We start from the raw sequence: 24,049 nt of genomic DNA on the forward strand, positions 1-24,049 counted from the left end.
CGTGCTTGACGAATACGGGTCTCCCTACAGGAACGCGCTGAGTTCGATCGCGTCGTCGACGGCGTGCGAGCGTGCGCGCTCCTTGGACGTGTTCCCGGGCGAGCACGGCGCGCCCGCCGGACCGGCCGTCTCCACAGTCTCCGGCGAGCGCGTGTTCAACGGGAACGCGCTCCCGGACGAGCCGCCGCCCCCCGAGGAGAGCCCGCTCCTGCGCAAGTGCAGCCTGTACAACCGCCTCGACCTGCCGCGCCGCAAGGTGCACGACTCGAGCTACATCGAGTCGTACAAGCGGTCCCGGTCGCTCGAGAACGTGGGCGACGACAAGTCGGACCGCAAGCCGGCGCGGCTCGCCATCCGCTCGTGGCTGCTCGACATATTCGGCGGCGCCGCCCGCGGCAGCAGCGCCTCCCTGCGCCGCGCCGCCCCGCTCCTCGACCGGGAGTCCGCCGTCTGATGTCCGATATCGTGTATGTATATGAAAAGCTGTTGTAAATAATACAAATAAAACGATGTTACCGTCAATTGTGAAATGAGAGTTTAATGTTATTAAATATTTCTATTGAATGCGTTATTTTACTAAGAATAATACTGACGTGGATCACTGTGCGCCCCGGACTCCGCGCCCGGCCGAGGGGCTGCGTCCTTTGACTAGGGTAGACGCGTCCGACGGCGGCCCGGCGGGTCAGGCGTCCGCCAGTAGCGGGACGCCGGCGCCGTCGCGCTCTGCGAACGAACACCCGTTGATGACCAGCTTAATGTCGCACGGCTTCACGTCCGGCAGAGGAGGCGCCGTCGCGGGCGCTTCCGTGTGCTCGATGATGGGGCACGAGACGCTCGTTTGTTCTTGCCGAAGGCTGGGGGCTTCCAATAGGTCTCCGCCTGGAACCAGCCTACTCTCGCCGATCATCTGAAATAGAGATGACGACGTACTTTTGAATTTCAAAATGTCCTCAATTTATAGATTAACAATTGATTGACACAACAAATGTAATTTAATTTTCATACGAAATCAATTATGTCATTAGACTCCAAATAATCAAGTATTTCATTGATCTCTCTCAGGCAGTCAAAGCATGGTATACTCAAAATGAATATTTACGTGATGATTTACCTCCATTAGATATTCGTCGCTTCTGTGATGCATGACATTGTCGTTATGAGATTCAAGATGATTGCCAGAAGCGAAACGAAGCTTTTTCGGAGATTCCAAACTGCAGCATCTGAAAATTGTAAATTCATGTAAAATACATATTTTTTTAATTCATAACTTTAAATAATCTGTAAAGTAATTGTGATGTAAAGGATAAAGCGCTGGCGTACTCGTATCGAGCGATGTGACTGAACCGGCGTTCGAGTCGCAGACAGGTACCAATTTCTCTAAAGATATACGTACTTGACTCATGGTCACGATGGAGGAATAACATAATTTACAGACTATATATTATACAATATACTATACATAATAGAATACAGACCTCAAGGCTCAAGGTGGGTATTTACGTTGTCTATGGGCTCAGAAAGCCACTCAACACTACGTGAGAGGTAAGCTTGTTCAACTGAATAATCGATAAAAAAGTCACAGCTTGCGCGTGCGTATGAAAAGTTTTTGTAATCTATGCTTCAGAGTTACCTTGGGAAACCCGGGAGAGGGATGAGACCTCTATTGTTAGTTGATGTTCTCCCATGCTACCAGTACAATGATATATGTTTCGAAATTTGCTAATCCCCCTTCTTTTTTTTCTTACCTATGCTGATAGTCTTGAGAGGCTATTTCAGCTTCGCCCTAACATGTAGGTGAGCTCACGGGGCTCAAACCGGAGTGTTGCTAACACTGACCCTAGCAAGAGCAGTGCTTCGCAGAATCTATCACCGGATCGGAAACGCGACCAACTGAGAAGATCCGGCGAGAAACTCAGTGGGCTGTATCTATGGGTTGATTCGCTCGTCGAGCCCTTCGTCGCAAGCGACGGGTTCGACGAGGACGGTGACCGCTGCTTGTGGTGACTAAAAGCACCGTTAATGGATCGGGAGGATCCGTAATGACGTGCTTTAGGCGACGTCGACTGTTTACCATTCTACAGGTCTATAGGTTCGGGTATGTAGTTTCCAGCGGCCACGACAAGAGGGTTCTCATGTCGTGCCGCCTTCTCGAAGTGAATCCCCTTACTCAGCGTTTTTATCGTGTCAGTCCAACCCGAATGTTCTACTCAACTTAAGCATTCGATTTCGGCATTTTTACCTGTGCAAGCCCCCGACTTGGTTCTTCCAGTTCTTAGTTTTGAGCGAGCTCCTTTGTCCGCGCGCGTGCGGCGGCGGCGCGGCGGCCCGCTCCCGGCGCCGCGCGCGCGCGCTGTCCTGCTCCCCGCCCAGCCAGTACGTCAGCTGGTCGCGCTTGCCCTTCATCGACACCAGCCCTCGCTCTTCCAATATGTATCCGCCCAGCTGATCCAACAGCGCTTTACACGCAGAGCTGCAGTGAATCTTGAGTGCTGTATTTTAAAAAAGTGACATTTTCAATAAATACACACTGGTGGTAGGACCTCAATGCTTTTTTCAGAAGTCGGTGCATTCGTATGTAGCGATGCACCGGTGCTCGAATCCCGCAGGCGGGTAGGTACCAATTTTTCTAATGAAATACGTTCTTAACAAATGTTCACGATTGACTTCTACGGTGAAGGAATAACATCGTGTAATAAAAATCAAACCCGCAAAATTATAACTTGCGTAATTACTGGTGGTAGGACCTCTTGTGAATCCGCACGGGTAGGTACCACCACCCCGCCTATTTCTGCCGTGAAGCAGTAATGCGTTTCGGTTTGAATGGCGGGGCAGCCGTTGTAACCATACTGAGACCTTAGAACTTATATCTCAAGGTGGGTGGCGCATTTACGTTCGTTCCACCCAACTAAGCAAACAAAAAAATATATAATCTAAATTTGCTCCTCTAATGGGACAGGGATTTTTACGAATTGAATAAATTGCTTTACTTTTCCAACAAAAATCCATCAATTTGTATTGGTACTAAAACAAAATAAAAGGCGATTTAGCTAACAATCCTGTACGACTAATTCGTTTCCGGCGACTTCTCATTGTGCCGGTCTTTTGTTTTTCAACTAAATATGTGAAAGGTTATCTTACGTGCTCCCGTTGATTCCAAGCGACTGGCCGTGTTCACAGTGTCGCCAAACAAACAGTATCGCGGCATCTTCAAACCAACGACGCCCGCGCAAACCGGACCTTAAATAATTTGGATCGGATTAATCAATCAAAACCTGTAACTCGACTTAATAACTTACTTTTATAAAACTTTAAATTTCTAGCGCAGTTATAAAAAGAAAATTACATATCTTCACTTTTTTTAAAGGAATACTGCTATATATGCGAACACAGTTACGATAGGATTCATTAATACACAATTTTTTTAAGACAGGAAAAAACTAGAATACTTATTAAAGCGGTTTTTGTAGATCTTTATGCTTAGTTAGAGTTTCTTAACGTTCTCGATAGCGTCAAAGTTAACTCAATTTTGTCTGCAATTGGAACAGCGCCCCTAGCGGTTAATGTAGGAAAACGTTCCAACTGCACACAAATTTGAGTTCACTTTTACGCTATCGACAACGTTAAATAACTAAGCACACTGGAGTAGTTTACATTGTGTTTTAATTACCGGAATGAATGCCGACACGCAGCATTATCCGATGCTCTGGTCGATGCCGGACCCTGAAGGCACGTGTTGCTGACAAAAGGGCCAGGGCCATTGACGCCACTTCTCCTGCGTGCATAATGCCGTTTCTAATCGGCAAACCCGATACCTGATAACAGTATTGTTGGGATATGTAATCACTACATAGTATAAAACAAAGTCGCTTTCTCTGTCCCTATATCCCTATGTATGCTTAAATCTTTAAAACCATGCAACGAATTTTGATGTGGTTTTTTTAATAGATAGAGTGATTGAAGAGGAAGGTTTATATGTATAATAACATCCATTAAATAGTGGAGAAATCATTAATAAATTAGTTTCCGAAGCGAAGCGAGGGCGGGTCGTTAGTGTTATAATGAAATACTCAGTCAATTTTTCATGTATTTGATTAAAAATATACTGAGACCTTAGAACTTATATCTCAAGGTGGGTGGCGCATTTACGTTATAGATGTCTATGGGCTCCGATAACCACTTAACACCAGGTGGGCTGTGAGCTCGTCTACCCAATCTAAGCATTAAAAAAAATCCTAACCTTGACATCTACCTTTAAAATAATGATTTTTTTATTGCCCTTGTAGGCAGACGAGCATACGGCTCTCCTGATGGCGAGTGGTTACCGTCGCCTATGGACTTTAGCCATGCCAGGGGCAGAGCCAAGCCGCTGCCACCGCATAAGTATATAGTATTTAGTAACTAGAGCACTCACCACCATATAGGCGTCCCCGATAGTTTCTACTTTATACACGTCAAAGTTTTCTAAAATTGAGTCGAAACACGTGTAGAGGTCGTTTAGGAAGTCCACAACCTGAAAGTAAAATAACGTGATTAGGAATTTTATCACGAGCGTTGATGTGAATACGTACGACCAAAGTAAATGACAAATGTGTGTGTTCCAGTTCAATGAAGTTGTTTAGGAGATGATTAAAACTAATGTTACCGTTTTAATTTCGGATTTTTTTACTGGCAATAAATTATTTGCGTCGTTTCGAATACTTTACGGTTTTCGTGGTCACGGACGCGTGATGGAGATAAAAACTTAAAAACAATTTAAATTATGTCTGCGACTCGCAGAAACCGAAGAAAATACTTATAGATTGTTGAGTGGAAAGTTAAACGATTTAAGATTTTGTATTTACTATTTTAAAGTCAACGTTTTAGTATACATGAGAATCATTTATTTACAACTAGCTGAACCGGCAGACTTCGTAGTGCCTTAATCGATAAATAAAAGACCTAAGCTTTTGTATAAAATAAACTTAAAACAAACTAAAGGAATCCGTCCGACGAGGGACACATCAAAGAAAAAACAAAATTGTTATTTTTATTTAACTCCGAGCATTTTCATATTTATTCACCTTTTAAACCTTCCACGAATAATTCAAGACCAAAATTAGCCAAATCGGTCCAGCCGTTCTCGAGTTTGAGTGAGACTAACGAACAGCAATTCATACAAAGACAATAATTGAGGAAGTTTTTAATTGATTAATTAGGTTAGGTAAGACAAATATTTTATGAGTTTTAATAGTAATAAATTACCGGTTAGTCTAGTATTTGCATATACTTCTTTATTTGATGTTTGAGAAGGAGATTTGCAAACGTTCTCTCCTTGCACATGGGTTTAATTGGTTACTGGATTCCGCAGACAAATCAATCTTGAGACACGAGATCGCAGTCTTATTAGAATTGTACAACGTTTGTCCCACCCTTAATCCGAATACATGACTGCTTCGCAGCAACAAGAACAAGGCTTATAACACGTCCTTACTACTCTCTACAATACGCCTTACTTGCAGCGGTGTGCTCTCCGCGGACATGGCTGTGAACCCCACGATATCGCTGAAGTATATAGTAACGGAATCATAACTCTCTGGCATCACTCGCTTCCCGCGCTTCAGCTGCTCCGCCACGGGCGCTGGCAACATTTCCTCTAGCAGGGCCTCTGGAAATATAATAATTGCTTAGTGCGAGTTTTTTAACGTTCTCGATAGCGTAAAAGTTAACTCAAATTTGTATGGAGTTGAAACAACGCCCCTAGCGACAAACGTAGACAAACGTTTCAAATCCATAAAAAAATAAGTTAACTTTTACGCTATCGAGAACGTTAAAAAACTTGCACTAGGCACACTGAACCCATCTCGCCGCCCTTGTGACAGGCGGTGAAATCTCGATGATATTGTGTGACAACTGTCCCACCCTTCAAATTGTAGTGTAAAGTTATTAAAAGAGTTACTAGGTACTAAATATTTCATTACCCACGGAGAAACAACTACCTACATTTGCCGCTAGGAGCGCTGTTCCAACTCCGTAGAAGTCTTAATGTAATTCCCGCCGTCCACCTCGAGATATGGGTCGCAATCTCGTACTATGAAATTACTGTCGTACCTTTTGTTTAACACTAAAACTACCGATACGGGTCAAATTGTAAACTTTTATTAAATTTACACGTTTAACGTTATCAACAACTTAGAATATGCATATAAAATTGTCATCACTCTTTTCCACGAAGAAATAACCCCGGCGGATAGCATTGAATATTAAAATCGATAACTTTTTTAATCGATTACGGGTAATTCGACTGATTGCGGGCATACCAGAAGTGTTGGTAGGTTTAGTGTTAAACCGGAACGTATGGCTGCTTCATAGCAGTAGTCGACAAGGGCTGTAGGGTACTCGCATGGCACAACGGGCCCTACGACTAGCTGAGCGGTTGATGTAAGGATGCCCGTTTACTTTGCAACATGGTTGAGTCCATGAGCGCTTACCAGTCTTTTTTTTCTCCTCTTGTAGTTGATCAGTTCGCTCGTCAACTAGAGCTTCTAGATTATTCGCATATTTCTCCATCATGGCTATCATATTATCGAATATGTTTGGTTTCCTGAAAACGAACGACCCAATTAAAACTACTTTATAAGCACGTTTACCACATTTTACCTAAGGTGGTAGAGTGAAAGCTCGCCCGGATGGGTACCACCGTCCTGTCTATTTCAACCGCCAAATAGTTGTACTATGTTCCGGATTGAAGGGCAGGATAGCCGGCCTGAGACCTTAGAACTGATATCTCAAGGTGGGTGGCGCATTTACGTTGTAGATGTCTATGGGCTCCAGTAACCACTTAACACCAGGTGGGCTGTGAGCTCGTCCACCCATATAAGCAATAAAAAAAAAGGTTGATTGTTCTCCTAAGAGTCCTGCTCTCTTATGAAGCTTTACGATCAATGGAACAGTGCAACAAAAATAAAAAATAAACAATTCTTTTAGAATGGTGTAGGTACTAGACAGAGCGCGCACTATAGTGACAAATGACGTCAGTGTAAAACGCAAAAATATACTAACTTTAAGTGAACTGTCTTATTTGTGCCCATGGCATTCCTTAAGACAACTACTATGAGGGCCGGCTTCCGATGTCAACAAATACATTAATGATATATCGATAGCAATAAAAATCATAATAATAATAATATACATATGTCAAAAGTATTGGCCCGTGCATTAATACTTACATTCCTTTACGCAACGGCCTCAATCTAGTCCTGATAGATTTGAAGTCCGGTCTGGTAGCCGGATCCTCTGCCCAGCATTCGCAACAACATTCCCGAACGCAATCAAATCTATCTGCTAGTACTTCTAGTGGAGGTCTGCGGGAACATGTTGGTAAATAATACAAAATAATTCTGGAGACTCGATCACAATAAATTACCCTTAATTCGTGTGATCTTTAAAATTGTATCTTTAATAAAACATATTTGTTAAATTCACATCACAACATTAGTTTATTCAGGATATAAATTCGGGTACTCATTATTTCTTCTAACTTCTTATTATTTATAGCTGTTCGAATTAAAATTTTTGTATTGCACAATTGACTCAGATAAGACTTCTTTAAAAAAATTAATCAATGTTATCTTAAAATTTACGGTGTAACGGAAAGATTGACAGTTTCGAGGTAAAAATGCTTGCTGTTTGTCTGGGTGTTAAATATCTATATGTGTATATTTATATATATATATATAAATATGTAGATTAGTCATTGGTTCCCATATTACAGTAGTTTGGAGCCGGATGACCACACATATGACCGTGTGCGACTTGTTCCCGGTTATTAGATAAAGTGTCTGGGATGCATTACCCGTTTTGGAGTTACATTTCCGACGCGTGCTGTAACGTTGAGATGTGTGTCGCGTGTGACACGTACCTACCTGTAAGGCGCGGGGTCGGGCAGCGCGAGGCGGCGCAGCAGGCACGGCGCGGGCGGCGCGTCCGCTCCGAAGGGCCCGCGTCGCGAGTGCAGCTCGTACAGCACCAGCGAGAACGCGTACACGTCCGCCGACGCCGACCCGTGCTGGTCAGGGCCTCGGGCCGGACCGTCCTTGCCCCAACCGGCTGCTCTGAGCAACTCCGGCGACAGGTAAACTAGACCTGAATCGATTCACGACATGTGGCTAATACGTTCGGGATGGCATCTGCAGATTTTATTAGCAGAACTGGTGGTACTTACTGGTGGTAGGACCCCTGTGAGTCCGCACGGGTAGGTACCCCTACCCTGCTTATTTCTGCCGCGAAGCTGTAATGCGTTTCGGTTTGAAGGGCGGTGCAGCCGAACTATACTGAAACCTTAGAACTTACCTAGTCAGGTCATAAATTCTGTCACATGTTTAATGTAAAATAATTGAAACAAGGTTATTCATTATGTAACCATTCATATACCAAAATGAACTTAACAAAACATAGATTCTTATGACACTAAAGTTTATTCAAAATGACCTCCGTGATTTTGAATACAGGCCTTCAATCTGCGCGGCCAGTCGTCTATCGCAGCACGAACGAGGTCCATGTCAATATCGGCGGCTGCCTTAATCAAGGATGTCTTGAGTGACTCCAAATTGGGATGAGGCTTTGAGCACGCCTTTTCCTCCAAGTGTTGCCATATCTTGTAATCTAACGGATTCAAATCTGGACTGGAGGAGGGCCAGTCTTCGTGCCGGATGAAGTCGATTTCACGCGCCGCCAGCCAGTCTTGTGTGCTCTTCGCTCTATGAGCTGGCGCCGAATCTTGTTGGAATACCCAGTGCCCGTTATTGAACATGGTATAAGAAACAGGTTCCACAAGGTTCGTCAGGACTGTATTTTGATACACAACTGCATTCGTTTTTTCACCATTCTCACAAAAATGTACCTCTGTTAAGCCCCAATAAGAAACTCCCAACCATACCATGAGCGAAGATGGAAAATGACCTCGTTGGACACGCGGAATACGGTTGCTCGCTTCTTCACTACTGTGTGCGTACACCTTATCATTTTGTTTGTTGTAGCTCTCTTCTACGGTAAAAATTTTTTCATCCGAAAAAAGAATTTCCCGATATTTTTTTCCCGCGTACCGCTTCAACAAAGCGCGGCATCTCTGCAGTCTCAGGTCCATTAGACGAGCATTCAAACGATGTCCTGTTTTTATTCGATATGCCCGAAGCCCTAAGTCTTAATTTAACACCCTTTTCACCGTGGTTCTGCTTAACCCCATCTAAAGGGCCAACATTTTCTGCTTACTTTTGGGATTTTTTTGAATTCGTCCTAACAGACCAAGGGCGACCACTTCTTGACCTGTCATCTACACTAGAGTCTTCATTGTATCGTTTGATGGTATGATAAACGAATCTTTTGGTTATATTCAAAATTTTCAGTATGTAAAAAATTTGAATTGGCGCGTAACCGCAACGATGCAACGCAATAACTGCAACACGGTCTTCTTTAAGCGTCCACTCCATATTTAAAAAATGAGTAAAATTCTAAAAGTATACATTTTTATTTTCATGAACAATTCGAAATTCAAATTCAATAAACTTTTTTGTGGCCAGCATTCTAAAAGAAAAGTTTTTACTGTGTGACAATACTTATGACCTGACTAGGTATATCTCAAGGTGTGTGGCGCATTTACGTTGTAGATGTCTATGAGCTCCAGTAACCACTTAACCGCAGGTGGGCTATGCGCTCGTCCACCCATCTAAGCAATAAATAAAAAAGAATTTATGCGATTCTTGAATACTTTTTTAATGCTTAGACGGATGAACGAGCTCACGGTCCGCCTCGTGTTAAATGGTTACCGGAGCCCATTGATATTAAGAACGTAAATGGTGCCACTTAGCCTGAGACATGAGTTACAAGTCTTAGTTCTGTAGTACAAAGACTTTTTTTTTCGGGTCGGGTGCCGTACCCCTACGAGGTTCCTTAGCCTAGGGGGGCCGCTGGGTATGTAAGGCTATGCGTCATGATAATCGCCTTATCGTTGCCGCCGCTGATTACTCCCCGAATCCTGATCACGCAGGAGCAAGTCACCGTCGTCGCCCTAGACACGTCCTTACGGATCCATCAGATCCAATAACTCTTGCATTAGATACCTTCAGCTCTAACACTAGGAGCAGGCTGAGGAACCTCGGTAACCGTACTCGTCGAACTCGACAAAGAGGTCGACGTGCAACCTAACCCATGCATCAGCCCGCTGAGTTTCTCGCCGGATCTTCTCAGTGGGTCGCGATTCCGATCCGGTAGTAGATTCATACGCGAAGCAATTGCTCTTGAGTTGTTAGGTCTCCTTCGGAGGCGCTCGGGCAGTTGTTAGCAAATCCCCCCCTCCTGGCTGAGCCTTTGCTCGCCCACCTGTCCTGGTGAAGCTGGAAAGGCCTCCGGGCCACCAGTAATCTTTCAATCATAAAAAAAAAAAAAAAAAAAAAAAAATGTGGGACTTGAAGATCTGCAGAGGTTGGTAAAGACCGTGGGCCCTAGGATGTTTTAGGGCCCTACCGCACTAAACGACTACCATGTAGTACAGCGGCTGCCCCATCCCTCAAACCGGACCGTAAGGACCGGACTGTGCGGCAGAAACAAGCAGGGATTTAACTAAAATTTATTACTACCGATCTTACTCAATTTATTTTCCTACAATCACGTAGTTACTAAGCTTTTAACGATTCTATTTTATGCAATATTATAAGTGTTGACGACCGTAAATACATAAACAAGAGACTCACTGTCGACATGCGACCTCAACGCCGTTGGTTCTGAAGGAGGCAGCTCTCCTCTCCTGAACTCCTTCAATCCAAAGTCAGAGAGCTTGACTACCCATCGAGCATCCACCAAGCAGTTAGACGGACGCAGAGACCCGTGGTACTGCAGCGGTGACTCGTGAATAAATATCATACCCTGAAACATAGTTTGTCGTCCGAAAGCTATGGTGGAATCAGTCGCTCAGGGTGTACGAGTGGACACAAAAGAAGACACGTGACTCCCGCGTGATCCGGTTCGAGTGTCAATAATTGTACAGCTTACCCTAGTAACGTCCATTACCCACAGTGGATATTATCATTCACTAAGGTCCAATAGTCATCTTACACGCGATATTATCAATATACACTATACCCTTATGGAACTGTATGTAGCAATATCCACACCTGTGTATTAAAACGTAAACATTTGCGAAGGATATACGAAAATAACTCACCCTAATAATATCGCCAACTAAAGATGCTATAAACATGTTGTCGAGTTTAATATCTTCATTTTCGAGTATATCCTGCGATTACATCGAAAACATTTTAATGAAACATGTTCAATAAGATACAAAACATTTAATTGCTATTATAAAAAAAAAATGTTTGCCTGTACTAGTTTGGATATATTCCGATTTAAAAAAAAATTTATTTATCTGTCTTGGATGCGTAGAAGGATGAATGATTTCACAACTAACCTGTCTTGAAGTGGTTACGGTAGGTCATAGACATAAGAACATTAACACCTTCAACCATATTTAGCCATGAGATCGAAGTCTTAGTTGCATGTGTGATTGATGGCTATCCCACTATTAAAATCGAAAGCTTCGCGCCAAAAAATATTTTGCATTTTTTTTATTGCCTTTGTAGGCTGACAAGCATACGGCCCACCTGATGTTGAGTGGTTACCGTGGCCCATGGACTTCAGCAATGCCAGAGCCAAGTCGCTGCCTACCGCTTAATACTAACATACGCATAACATATTAAATTGAAGAAGTTATGAAGGTAACCTATAATATCATATTATAAATACGTACTTATAATATAAAAAAGAAATAAATAACGAATAATAATTAAAAATAATTACGTACCTTAAGACTACCTCTCGTGCAATATTCCGACAAAGCGCATACATTGGGAGGTTCGATACACGCTCCCACAAACCCGTTTATGTTGTCATGTTGAAGGTCCCGCATCTGTGTAAAATCACTTTTAGTGGACTTTATTCAGTTGCTTTTTATTAAGATAGATGAGCACACGAATTCGCGTCCCGGAGCCTACATACAACTCAATATGACGCCGCAGACCAGTGCCACTCTTAACTGGTGATATTGAGTCGAAGACATTACAAATTGAAGTCGTTAGTGAACAATTACCGTAAAATGGGGCGATTAGGGACAAATTCCAACTTTATGAGCAATTTTAAGGTAGTTGTTGATGTATATAATGCTATATCAGGATCAAAATGATTGAGTCTTGGGCGCATCTTTGTTGTCTAATTTAAAATTATGCAACTAGCATTCCAGTTTAAGCAAAAAATGCAAAAATAGGTGTAATCCCTATTTACCCGAAAATTGCGGTTAATTGGGACGAAATGAGAAATTTGCTAGGGTTGGCACTACTTTTATTTTTATATATAATTTTAATTTATTTATTTATTTACTTGCACCAACAAAGTGATCATCAATAAAAAAAATTGAAAAGTGACAAAAGTACATGGCAGACATCACCTCAATTATAGGTGCAATCGACAGTGCTGATATTTCTATCTGGGTTAAGAGATTAGGTGTGTCGGTTATTCCATGGATTAATCAGATGAATACTCCCACTCTGAACAAATATTAAATATTTTATTATGTGTTACTTAGACATTTTTGTCCACCTTGAGATTTCATTGATCTTGTTACATGTCTCTGCAAAATCGACTTACTTATATTAAATTGCTTATCTATTTCAACTAAAGACTTATTCCCAATTTCGCTTCGAATAAACCAGATTTTTACCAACAAATTTAAAAAATATTGTTATAACTACATAGACAACCCTACAAACCTGTACCTATTTATACTTAGGTCGTTTCCATTTCACGTATTCTCATCCCAATTGACCCCTTTTTCGTTGTTATTTGTACCTAAGACGTCCCCAATATCCCCAAAAACAACAGATTTTTACATGTATTTTTATTTAATCAAATACTTTAAAACCAATAACAACTGAGACTTAACTTTAATATATATGCTGGTTCAAACACTAAATAACGTTTATAAATCATAGTCGTCTTCTATTATTATCAAATAAATAAAAGAGAGCAAAGTTTCTAGCACTAAAATAATTACCACCACAGGAAGTTAATTTGAAACGCGATTTTTTATAAGTTAGCAGCTATTATCATGCATATTCAGAGTTGTTTTGTGATCTTTCAACATTCTACTATTAAACTACAAAAAATGGAAGATTTTGCAACGAATATAAAACTTATATTGAGCGTCGAAAGATTTTCCCGGTTTTTTCCCGATTCGCCTTTCAATCCCTAATCGCCCCATTTTACCGGTATATAGATATGCTGTACCACAATATTTCTTAATACAATGTCAGTACGACGGTTTCATTGATGTAACCATCGAGATGTAACAACCCACAGACACAGCCCACTGAGTTTCTCGCCGGATCTTCTCAGTGAGTCGCGTTTCCGATCCGGTGGTAGATTCTACGAAGCACTACTCTTGCTAGGGCCAGTGTTAGCAACACTCCGGTTTGAGCCCCGTGAGCTCACCTACATGTTAGGGCGAAGCTGAAATAGCATCTCAAGGCTATCAGCATAGGTAGGAGAAAAAAAAATGATGTAATTTTCCTCATTTTTTTGGTGTTAGTAATGAAATCCAGATGTGAAAACTTAAGATTGATAGTTTAATATTTATTGCGCCCGTGGCTGTAATATCATCATACATCATACAGTATCTACATTATATCTATTAAGTGACTATCAAGTAGATTTTTAATAATCGCTATTGGAACTAACAAGCTCTACAGTTCTATAGCTGAATTAGTTTTATAATAATCACGGAATACAAGAAGATAGGTAGGTACTACGACCAAACTGTTGTTGTTGTGATTTATAGGAGTTAAGAAATGAGCGAAGGCATAAAAAATAGTTTATCGACATCTCGAATATGTAATATTGTAGCTTATATTATGTCAGATGTTCCCCACATAACTGTCACAAGAGTATTTTTTTTTTCAAATGTTTCTACGAATTAAATGCGTTTGGAAATAATTTTCGTAAACTGAATTTAACAAAATCTACAACGTGTCAAGTTCTTATGCTATAGAAAAGCAAAGGAATCGTTTTTATGGCCCACTTAATTAAAAAGAGACTATAAAGGTTTCAGTTCGATTCGCAAGAACTATAAAACTTAATCTTCGTTACCGACTGAACAAGCTAAATGATAGCTCATTTATAACACCTGGAAGTAACTGAAAAAAAAAACATGTTTACAAAAAAAAAAGAGGACTATTATTCACACGCAATTCTTGTTATTGTATTTGGCAAAGTTGAACGTATTAAACCGATTTGTCTTAGTCAGTTCCTTCGTGGGAGGAACATTGTTTATTTTATGAGACCTTACGGCTCAAAGGCTTTTCGTTCCCATTTCATTCGGGCTAATGCTCTTATAATGTGAGTAGTGAATTCTAATTGATACACAGCAAATAAATGCGAGTGCTTTAATATTAGGTACATTATGGGCGAGTGCGGCCTCGATTCCATAATACTGACTAAGAAATACCTATTCGTACCGTAAAGCTCGGCTGTTAACCCAAAAAACATCGGACGAGTCAGTAGCAAAATTTCAATGTAAAATTTAAAATAGATACTGTAAATATCATAAAAAGAATGGATTTATGTTGTCGTATTCTTGCGCGTATCATTCACATTTCAACATAACCACTCAGATAGTTTTCAATGTATATTTGGTTATGTTTCCGATGAAATTTGAAATGGTTCGTCGATACATATATGCAGTTGATGCATATGACTAACTACCTGCAGATCGTTGAGTCTCACATACCCCGCGCGCCCCCTAGGCGCGGGGACCTCGTAGGAGGTTCGGCACCCGGCCCGAAAAAAAAAAAAAAAAAAATGACTAACTAGTACAATGAAAAAAACACACAATACCAATTTCTTGAATATCGACGAATCATCTATAAAATGGATACTGTTAAACAGATGTAAAGTGGCATTGCTGAAGTCGCAATGACGGTAACTGCTTACTTCAAGTGACTGTATGCTCGTCTGTCTACAAAGGCCATAAAAACAATCATGAAAGACAAAAATCCAGAAAAGTACTATAATGCTTACAATTTTAAGTTCCTTTTTGATTTCTCTATTGATGTCGATGTGGTGTCGTCTAACTCGCTTGACAGCGACGAGTCTGCCGCGGTAGAATGCTACTTCAGTGAAGATCGCCGAGTAACGGAAGTCTAGGTCGGGGTTCGAACTTAGTGACACCTTAGAAAATATATAAAAATATATGTTAGCATCTACATATGTATACGTATATCCGCATATCACAAAACCAGTATCATAAATTCAAAGACCTCATTGCATAGCAGGTATTTAGCAGTTAGCGGCTACAGATGTCAAGATATTAACTTATGTCATGAGATCAAATCTTAAATCTTAATCCAATTTCCAAAGAGACCTGTCCAACATTGCAAGCAGGATCGCATGGTTGCTTCACCGTAAAAAAGGCAGAATGGTTGTTGGATCATTGTGGGCTTACAAGACAACTACCATAGTACTAGTAGCTACCAGTACCCAAGATAGGTGTTAGAGGGAGCGAGGAAAATAAGGCGAGGTTTTTAGGCGAAGTTGTCGATAGATGGCGTCATTTTAAAAAGCTAGGCTTGTCGCCTACGGCATCAGCATACACAAGCTCTTCACCATTAGTCTAAGTCCATGATCGCTGGGTCGACTTCTTCAAGTAAACTATGGCGTTATCAAAGTTCAGTTTCCTCGTACGGTCGCAAGCCGTAAAAGTTAACAACAGTCGAAGTATTTTTCGTGTTTTTTGTTTATTTTCTGTGTTGTTTCCTTTAAACCCTTAGAATGTAATTATCTTAATAAAAAAAAAGGTAATTTAGAATGACTCGAATTATCTGGAACTGGCTGCATCGATTAGCGGCTAGTGTTGTTGTATAACTTGACCTAAGCTAAGCCTTAACCTTAACCTAAGCCTAACTTGAGCTAATCACCTGACTTGAGCGAACCCCGCCGGTGCTGCCTCCTCCATTCTTCTCGTTGTTACCAGCGGCGTTTGTCGTATTGTTGATGTGAGCCACCGCGCTGCTATCTTGCTGGAAAAAATTAGCTCTGACTAACTCGCTAAATATTAATCACAGCTATAACTGCAAGACTATAATAACCCTTAGAAGTCAGAATTTTATTCGAAACATAACGAACGTTTAAGTATTTTGAAAACTACAACACGTTTGCAGAAAATACGACCTTGACTGCGAGAGATAAGGTGGACATTGACAGTATAATGTCTGCAATTTTCAATAAATAAACGTTCAGAGCTGTTTGTTAACTCTGTGAAATAAAAATGCAAATGACACAAGGCGTAAGATAAGTTTAAATAGTAAAAACCTATTGTATTTAACTTTTCTTAATTAATTTAATAACTTCGACGAATTTAGTTATTATCTAAATGTATTATCATTAATAGTATCTTCTGTGGGTATCCTTGTAGGCCCGTTTGCTTGTCTAACTTCTAAAGCCAAAAAAATGACTCATGAAACAAAGCTTACAAAGCATTCAATAAAATTATGAACTAATCTGTCATTTCAAACTGATTAATTACGTCACGAACATGAGATAAATTGGCGAAAGTACGCACGAGGGCAAACGAGGCTAAGCATGACTGTACAACTATTTACCAAACCGAATTAAAAGAAGAGATTAGGATTGGCAGTTTATAAGCAGTACAAAAACGTTCGCGTTTAACGACTTGTGAGTAGACATGGGTGTATTCAAAAACAAACCTTGTGTGAGCATGCGTGGGTACAACATGTATAAATTCCGTTTACCTACTCAGTTTGTTGGCTCGCTGTTCTTTGTCAGGAAGGTGCAGGTCCCTGAAGTCTATCTTCCAAAGTAGTGAGTCTAATTCTTGCTCGTAACGCCAACCCCGATACAAGGCGAGAGCAGCTAGTGCGAGCAATGCTAGAGTCCCGCCCGATGCACCCAGAGCCCAGGCTCCGATGTGGCCTTAGAAATTGTTTAACCACTCAGTTATTTAGTGTTCAAAATATTACGAGTTCACATGAAATGTAATACTAAAAACCAGAAGGGAACGTATTATGATTTTATCGATGGTACGATCCATCGTACGACATATGTGTATCGAATTATTTACTGTTCTAAATGTGGTATATACTTATAAGCTAACTAGCGACCCGCCCTCGCTTCGCTTCGGAAACATTAAAACACACATGAAACCAAAAAAAAAAAAAAGTAGCATATGTTCATCAGGGACAATGTCGGCTTCTAATGGAAAAAGAATTTTCAAATCGGTCCAGTAGTTTCGGAGTTTATTCGAAACAAACAAACAAACAAATCTTTCCTCTTTATAATATTAAGTATAGATAAACTATCACAAAATCTAATCTGGTCACAATTTTATTACACATTTCACTGAGCCTTTATCTCGAAATTTAGCTGGTTGAACTAATCATAGGCAGAAGAAGCCCCTTTTTAATTGTGGTTTATTACCACCTCTTCCTATTTCTGAACCGAAGCAGTAATGCATTCCGCTTTGAAGGATAGGGCAGCCGTTGTACTATAAATCTGAGACTTAGAACTCATGTCTCAATATGGGCGGCTGCATTTACATTATTGATATCCATGAGCTCCAGTGACCACCATGTGGGCCTTGAGCTTCTACAGACGTCTAAGCTATAAAAAAATACATGAAGCTTTTACATGTTCGTGTAGATATAATAATGTTAAGGGGTGTTAATGGGAAACAGATTTAGCAGCGAATTATTTCAAAACTTTGATCTATGAATTCGGCAGACTAGGTATTCAATCGAAATGTAAAGTATGTACGTCTTCCTATATTTTTCAAAGACTAAAATTTCTACATAGACCGTATAGTCATATATGGGCATTAATTTTAAGTATTTGGTCTTATCTCACAAATAATACAATACGTCGAAATACCAATATTTAAAAAAAAACCGATACTCCTCGAATCAAAAGTTTTTGAAATTCATTAAAACTCGATTTGTTATAATTATTTAAACACATCGTAATGTATTTTCTCCCACGATAGGCGAAGAAGCTTTCAACAGTTACCCAACAAAAACTAGCGTTACAGCGTTGCTCATGTTTGTTGTTGTTTATATGTTTTTGCTCATGTTGCATAATAAATTCCCAATTTTTATCAAAACTTATGGTTCAGCACTAAAAGTACACCCATGAACAATCACGGAAAAATTCACGTTATATACCCCCGGCGCTAGGGAGGGGGGGGGGGGGCTATTTCTGAAAATGAAGGTACAAGGGGCTGTGTTATCGATTCATAGTTCGATAGCGCAATATTAGAGTCCAGACTAAATTGGAAGTTCAGAAAATGTGAATAAGGTTTTTTTTTGTAGAGTTAGTACTTTATTCCCTTTTCGGATTTGCGAAAAGGGTTTTCCCTGGCTAGCTCTAAAGAAAACTGAAAATTTCAAAGTAATTCTGTCTCGAACTGAGCCCTCGCGTGATGACGTGCGAGAAGCGTAATTCTCGTTCAAATTTAGTTGTTTGTAAGAAATCGCTTTTAGTCCAAAACAGCTTTATTCTTCTCCGTTAGAATAATATCATTGCCTGAATTTTAACTGCAAAAAGTAATGTTACATTATTAATTTTTAGATTTCTTCACTTTGGGAACTTTTTCAGAAAGTCCGTTTTCGACCAAAAAAAAAATCTTAAAAAAAGAAGCGCTAACTTTTCTAAGTTAAGTAATTCATTTTGTTACTTTACAACGATTTCTCGTCAAAGACGTTCTAGTAACTACATCGAAAGAACGGAACAGTTGGATTGGGAAAACGAGGAAAATTGTGAACAAAGGAAACCGGAAAACTCTGTTAATGATGTCTTGTATTATTCAATCTGCAGAAGAAGAACTATTGAATTAAACATTATTTGATGGTTATAAACGAACTGAATTTGTATTTGAAAATGTCATTGATTATTAAACTTGTAATTGCTAATTAACTAACTCATTATGTTCAAGGTTCCGTGGCTTAATAAATAAGGGTAAGGTGTCCAGTGAATTCGTAGCACGTAAAGTGACTATTGCAGGGTCCAATATATATTTTTTCATATAATTAAGTAGGTAATTGGCCCGGTTTTGTATGTAATGTACAGAACGAATAACATCGTGTAATAAAAATCAAACCCGCAAAATTATTATATGCGTAATTATTGGTGGTAAGACTTTTTTTTTTATCGCTTATATGGGTGGATGAGCTCACAGCCCACCTGGTGTTAAGTAGTTACTGGAGCCCATAGACATCTACAATGTAAATGCGCCAGCCACCTTGAGATATAAGTTCTAAGGGTTTCAGTATAGTTACAACGGCTGCCCCACCCTTCAAACCGAAACGCATTACTGCTTCACGGCAGAAACAGGCAGGGTGGTGGTACCTACCCGTGCGGACTCACAAGAGGTCCTACCACCAGTAATTATGCAAATTAATAAATTTGCGGGTTTGATTTTTATTACACGATGTTATTCCTTCACCGTGGAAGTCAATCGTGAACATTTGTTAAGTACGTATTTCATTAGAAAAATTGGTACCCGCCTGCGGGATTCGAACACCGGTGCATCGCTACACACGAATGCACCGGACGTCTTATCCTTTAGGCCACGACGACTTGTGAGTCCGCACGGGTGGGTACCACCACCCTGCCTATTTCAACCGTGAAGCAGTTATGCGTTTCGGTTTGCACAAAGAAGAACCGCCGTTATTTTAATTCAGTATTCAAGTTATGCTGCCAAGTTAAGGACGTCAGAATTGTCTGTAGTAAGTAATAAACCAATGGATAGTCCAAACCTAGTATGTATAAATTGTATAATAACAAAAATACGACATTTTATTCATTTTAGTTCATCTAAATTTGAAAAATTCTGTAACAACAATGTGCATGTTTGTTTTATAAATTTCAGAATCGGATTCAAATCGAACACTAATATTTTTATGGCCACAATATAATTAAAGATAAATGACTTTATAATTATCTTTAAAGGATTTAAATACAGATTAATACGGGATTAAAGTTTTACTCAACCTCGTTCGATAATCGATTTTTTCCGATAATATCTTGGTAATATTAATCTGGCATCTATCCTGCGTATCGAGCAACAAACATGTAACAAACATTAACAAACTATATAGCTCTTGGAAAAAGTTAAACCTATACATATCTATATGTAAGTACCAAATTATAGAGTAATTCCTCGCGATGTCATGAGCAGCCGATGTGACAAAAATACTCTTTTACGTTTTAATCTTGTTTCTATTTTATTCGTTTTGTATTCTTCTATAGAGTTTTGACGATAAGCACGTTTATTATTTTTTATTATTTTTTATACCGTATTTATTTTTTAAGCATCACTTAGGTAATGGACCAGTAGTTTCAAGGTGCAAGTCCTAAGTCGTCCTTTTTAATAGAGCGACATAGTCCTGGATTGATTTTCCTAGATAAAGTCTTTTGATTTGTGTCCTACATACGATTCATTTGAAATATTTACTATTTAGATCGCTATTTTAGTAAGTAGTATGTGGGCGACTAGGATCTCTGTGACAAACAGAGAACGTTTAGGTAAACTTATCAATAGCCAGGCATATAAACATTCGAGTTATACCAAACGGAAGACGAGTTCGAAAAATTGCAGTTGGCTCCATACGTACTTTATATAAATATAATGCTGTCAAAGTGATAGCTTTATTTATGACCAAACACCGTGTTCATATCACAAAAATATTTAACGAAAATCTAGTTTCGCGGAAATGAGAAAACATAACTAATAATATGAGCATGACGGGCTCCAAATTCAAATGAAAAGTTATTTTTATTTTTAACTGCGACAATGTTTATGGCCAGTCTATGCAGAGAATGGTGAGTTTATTCCTTAAAGAAAGAAGTAAAACGTTAAACATTTAAATAACACGATATTGTTACACTTTTAGTGTTATTTACACTTTTACTTTTACTATCCGTTACTGCAACAACTAATTTTGTTTTTTTCTGATTTACTGATAACGAAGTATTGTTTAATTATCAGTAAATTATAAAATATAATATATACATAATACATTATTATAAAATTACACGACCGGTCTGACAAGAGTGATACGACAAAGAAAAAAACATAACTATTTCTAAACGTGTTAGACATTTAGAAAATTTTCAGATTATTTAATTACCCATTAATAAATCGCACCGATTCGCGGAACAAAATTTCATGACAACATCGTGCGTTCCATTATACATACAATTCAAGTTGGACTATCACTCGTAAACATGCTGTTGACAACAGCGACACACTCATCTAGCCTTTATCTCATTTCCCACATGACGACGCGCTGAGAATAATGAAATATTATGCGAGTGTTTCACTAAACAAATGCCCAGTTTGTGACCAAAGGTTACGGTGAAATTAATGATTGTTTTTATGTGATTTAGCAAAGTATCCTCTTTTACTACTAGCGCAGACAGACAGCTAGTTTTGGGATAACGTGTATTATAACAACTTTGGGACAGATAAGTCGATGATAACAATCAGTGCTGGCTCGCTTTGTTTGTTACAAGTAGACAATTTGAAATAAGACGTATTCTTTGCGAGCCGGAGTACTAGGTATGTATTAAGGTTCGTGTCGGGAACGCAGCGGGTAGTCGCGTGCGGGCGATGGGTGACTGCTCTGTATTGCTTGTCACTAGAACTCGTTACGACAGTTTTACGGCTCTCCGTACTTACACTAGCTAACAAACCTTGCAGTTAATGCCGCCCCGGGTCCCGGCTACATATTAGTTTTTTAGATCGCGTTGGCAGTAAACGAAATGCTCGGCTTTGTCGCGACGACACCCTTTACTGAACTAGGGTAGGCTACTTACCGATGTCGTTTACGTGATGTAAAAGATTCTTTTGGAGCCAATTAATTCAGTTTGTTTACTTACTGACGCATTTTTCTCCCCTAAAACCGCAAGGCGGCTCCGAAAGCGGTGCTTGTCCGCCCGGCCATTCCAGTTCACGCAAAAACCGTACTTCCTGTATGGGAAGGTGTAATTACAGATTTAGCTCGGATTTCGGAGTCTCGCATCTCGGATATCTGGCTAAGGAAACCGTAGAATTACGAATTACGCTATACGTTCCAGTTAACAAGTTTTTAGTGGTAAAATTAAATCTATGTGATAGTTGGCATCAGTCAGCAACTTCGAAGCCAAAATGTGACGTAAACTCTTGGAGTAGACAGCTAAAAGACACAGTTTATTCCGGCCGCGTTCACGTATGTAAGTATACTGTACGTACGTGTGTCCATCGCTTAATAACATATCTATTGAAGCTCACATTACGATAAAATTTATTGGTAATTAATTCTACATATGTACGCTTTTAAAAGCTATAATACTTTAGTACATTAACATAAAGTGTATTTTTGGATGAGTCTTTAAACGGATATATGGATGAAACATAACTTATGTATAATAATGATATTACTTACCAATTTAAATTACAAGTTATAAGTTAGCAGTTACCAGTTCAAAAATAAAATTAAATACATCTTTTAATACTATGGAAGATACTATGGAAGGATTATCTGTGTTAAAACACTTTTAATAAAATATTGATAACTGCGCGCCTACTTTAAAGCTAATCAAATCTTGTTGGTAATGTTAAAGATAATTCGTATAGAGACGAAAGGAGATATAAAATATAACAAACCGGATAAGATTTATGTAGCACAGCGAGCGGGTAGAGTCCTGGCGGTCTACTCGGGTCAATGGACAGCAGGGTGTAGTTATCTTCAGCGTCGCCATTTTCATCCATATGCACCCAGTAACTAACAAAAATACAAAAAAATCAAATAAGACTGCAATTCTTTAAATTACGTACTTATTTATTTTATGAATAAGGTGACCTTTCTTTGTATCTATTTAACATCGACTTAACCAAAAAATTCTTGGAAATTGTATTAAAATAAAGATTCAAAAGGCGAAGCGGCTTAAACATGAAGAATCTAGTTATCAGATTGAGACCGTTACGACATTACAAAAACAGTTGCGTGAAAAACCACGAAATTAAATACATATTTAAATACAGGGTGTAAAGTAACAGTTCTCAAAGCCGAAAAGGGGAAAAAACTAGTTTAAATAACTGAGCAAAAAAAAATTCCTTATAAATACGTTTGTATTTCATGAATCATTACAACCTGCATGTCAAATTCTATTGAAATATAAACATCTATATTTTATATAGAGAAAAGACAATGTGAAAATGAATCGTTGTCATTAATAACACTACTAAAGGGGAAATGGGTACACGTCCAAACAATCAACTATCAACCATGGTAATTATGAGATAATAGCTCGAGGCATTTCTTTTAAAGCTGTTCTATTTTTAGGCAATTATTTTAAAAAAATCAACGTAAATATTTTAAATGTAACATTGAACTCATATTTTATATGATACGATTTGACATCTTGAAAGCATATCCAACAATTTAAGTCATAAAATAGGTAATTTACATTCATATCCGGTGATATATTGTTTACCAAATAAATTTAATTTTTTTTCAAAGCTTTTTTAGTTAAACGTTATCAGTCTTTTATACATAGCTTTTAAAAATATAAAAAGAATAGTAAAAATATGAATACCCCATAACGCTTTTGTAGGTAGTGTTCAGCATTCGAGATGCTATAGCTCTGCCGTCGCGCGAATCTTCTCCGGACCTCAGAGCATCAGCCAGAGCGCGAGCATATACCCATATGGCATCGTGAAGCCATGCTGCTTCAACGGGTATCTAAGCAAAGAACACAGTCTTTGAACAGAAAGTAAATTAAAGAATAGGTTGAGACGACCTATCCGGTATTAACTGGGTACCAGAGCTCACAGATACAATATAAATGTCACCGCACATTTCGAGGCATGTGGTCAAAGTCTTACTTGAATTTATAATGGCTATTTTAACCGGAACGCAAAACTTTTCGATGCTGACACAGGCAAAATGATAGCATTTACACGATCGAGAAATAT

At 39.3% G+C, this 24,049-nt stretch overlaps 2 protein-coding genes across 15 annotated transcripts in view; one reads left to right on the top strand and one right to left on the bottom strand.

Moving 5' to 3' along the window:
- Positions 1-564, top strand: part of LOC101736434 (receptor-type guanylate cyclase Gyc76C) — a 34,643-nt gene extending 34,079 nt beyond the window's left edge. For all 13 annotated transcript variants that reach the window (XM_021347095.3, XM_021347096.3, XM_038013464.2 and 10 more), the window contains one exon: positions 31-564. In XM_021347095.3, coding sequence (XP_021202770.2) covers positions 31-454 — 424 coding nt within the window. In that variant the 3' untranslated portion in view covers positions 455-564. The remainder of the gene's footprint in view (positions 1-30) is intronic.
- Positions 519-24,049, bottom strand: part of LOC101746180 (guanylate cyclase 32E) — a 46,660-nt gene continuing 23,129 nt past the window's right edge. Inside the window, exons 9-27 of one of the 2 annotated variants that reach the window (XM_038013467.2) lie at positions 23,671-23,816; positions 22,739-22,856; positions 21,973-22,063; positions 16,830-17,010; positions 15,996-16,089; positions 15,100-15,249; positions 11,834-11,938; positions 11,195-11,266; positions 10,725-10,896; positions 7,902-8,121; positions 7,206-7,340; positions 6,468-6,580; positions 5,493-5,644; positions 4,412-4,510; positions 3,668-3,812; positions 3,139-3,237; positions 2,240-2,489; positions 1,112-1,220; positions 519-907 (exon numbers count right to left, since the gene is read on the bottom strand). In XM_038013467.2, the coding sequence (XP_037869395.1) occupies positions 683-907; positions 1,112-1,220; positions 2,240-2,489; positions 3,139-3,237; positions 3,668-3,812; positions 4,412-4,510; positions 5,493-5,644; positions 6,468-6,580; positions 7,206-7,340; positions 7,902-8,121; positions 10,725-10,896; positions 11,195-11,266; positions 11,834-11,938; positions 15,100-15,249; positions 15,996-16,089; positions 16,830-17,010; positions 21,973-22,063; positions 22,739-22,856; positions 23,671-23,816 (2,676 nt within the window). In that variant the 3' untranslated portion in view covers positions 519-682. Of the gene's footprint in view, positions 908-1,111; positions 1,221-2,239; positions 2,490-3,138; positions 3,238-3,667; positions 3,813-4,411; positions 4,511-5,492; positions 5,645-6,467; positions 6,581-7,205; positions 7,341-7,901; positions 8,122-10,724; positions 10,897-11,194; positions 11,267-11,833; positions 11,939-15,099; positions 15,250-15,995; positions 16,094-16,829; positions 17,011-21,972; positions 22,064-22,738; positions 22,857-23,670; positions 23,817-24,049 lie in introns of both variants that reach the window. The other variant, XM_038013466.2, reaches the window with a different exon arrangement.

Source organism: Bombyx mori, chromosome 10 (genome assembly GCF_030269925.1).
Source record: "Bombyx mori chromosome 10, ASM3026992v2".
In the NCBI taxonomy this organism is placed as follows: Eukaryota; Metazoa; Arthropoda; class Insecta; order Lepidoptera; family Bombycidae; genus Bombyx; species Bombyx mori.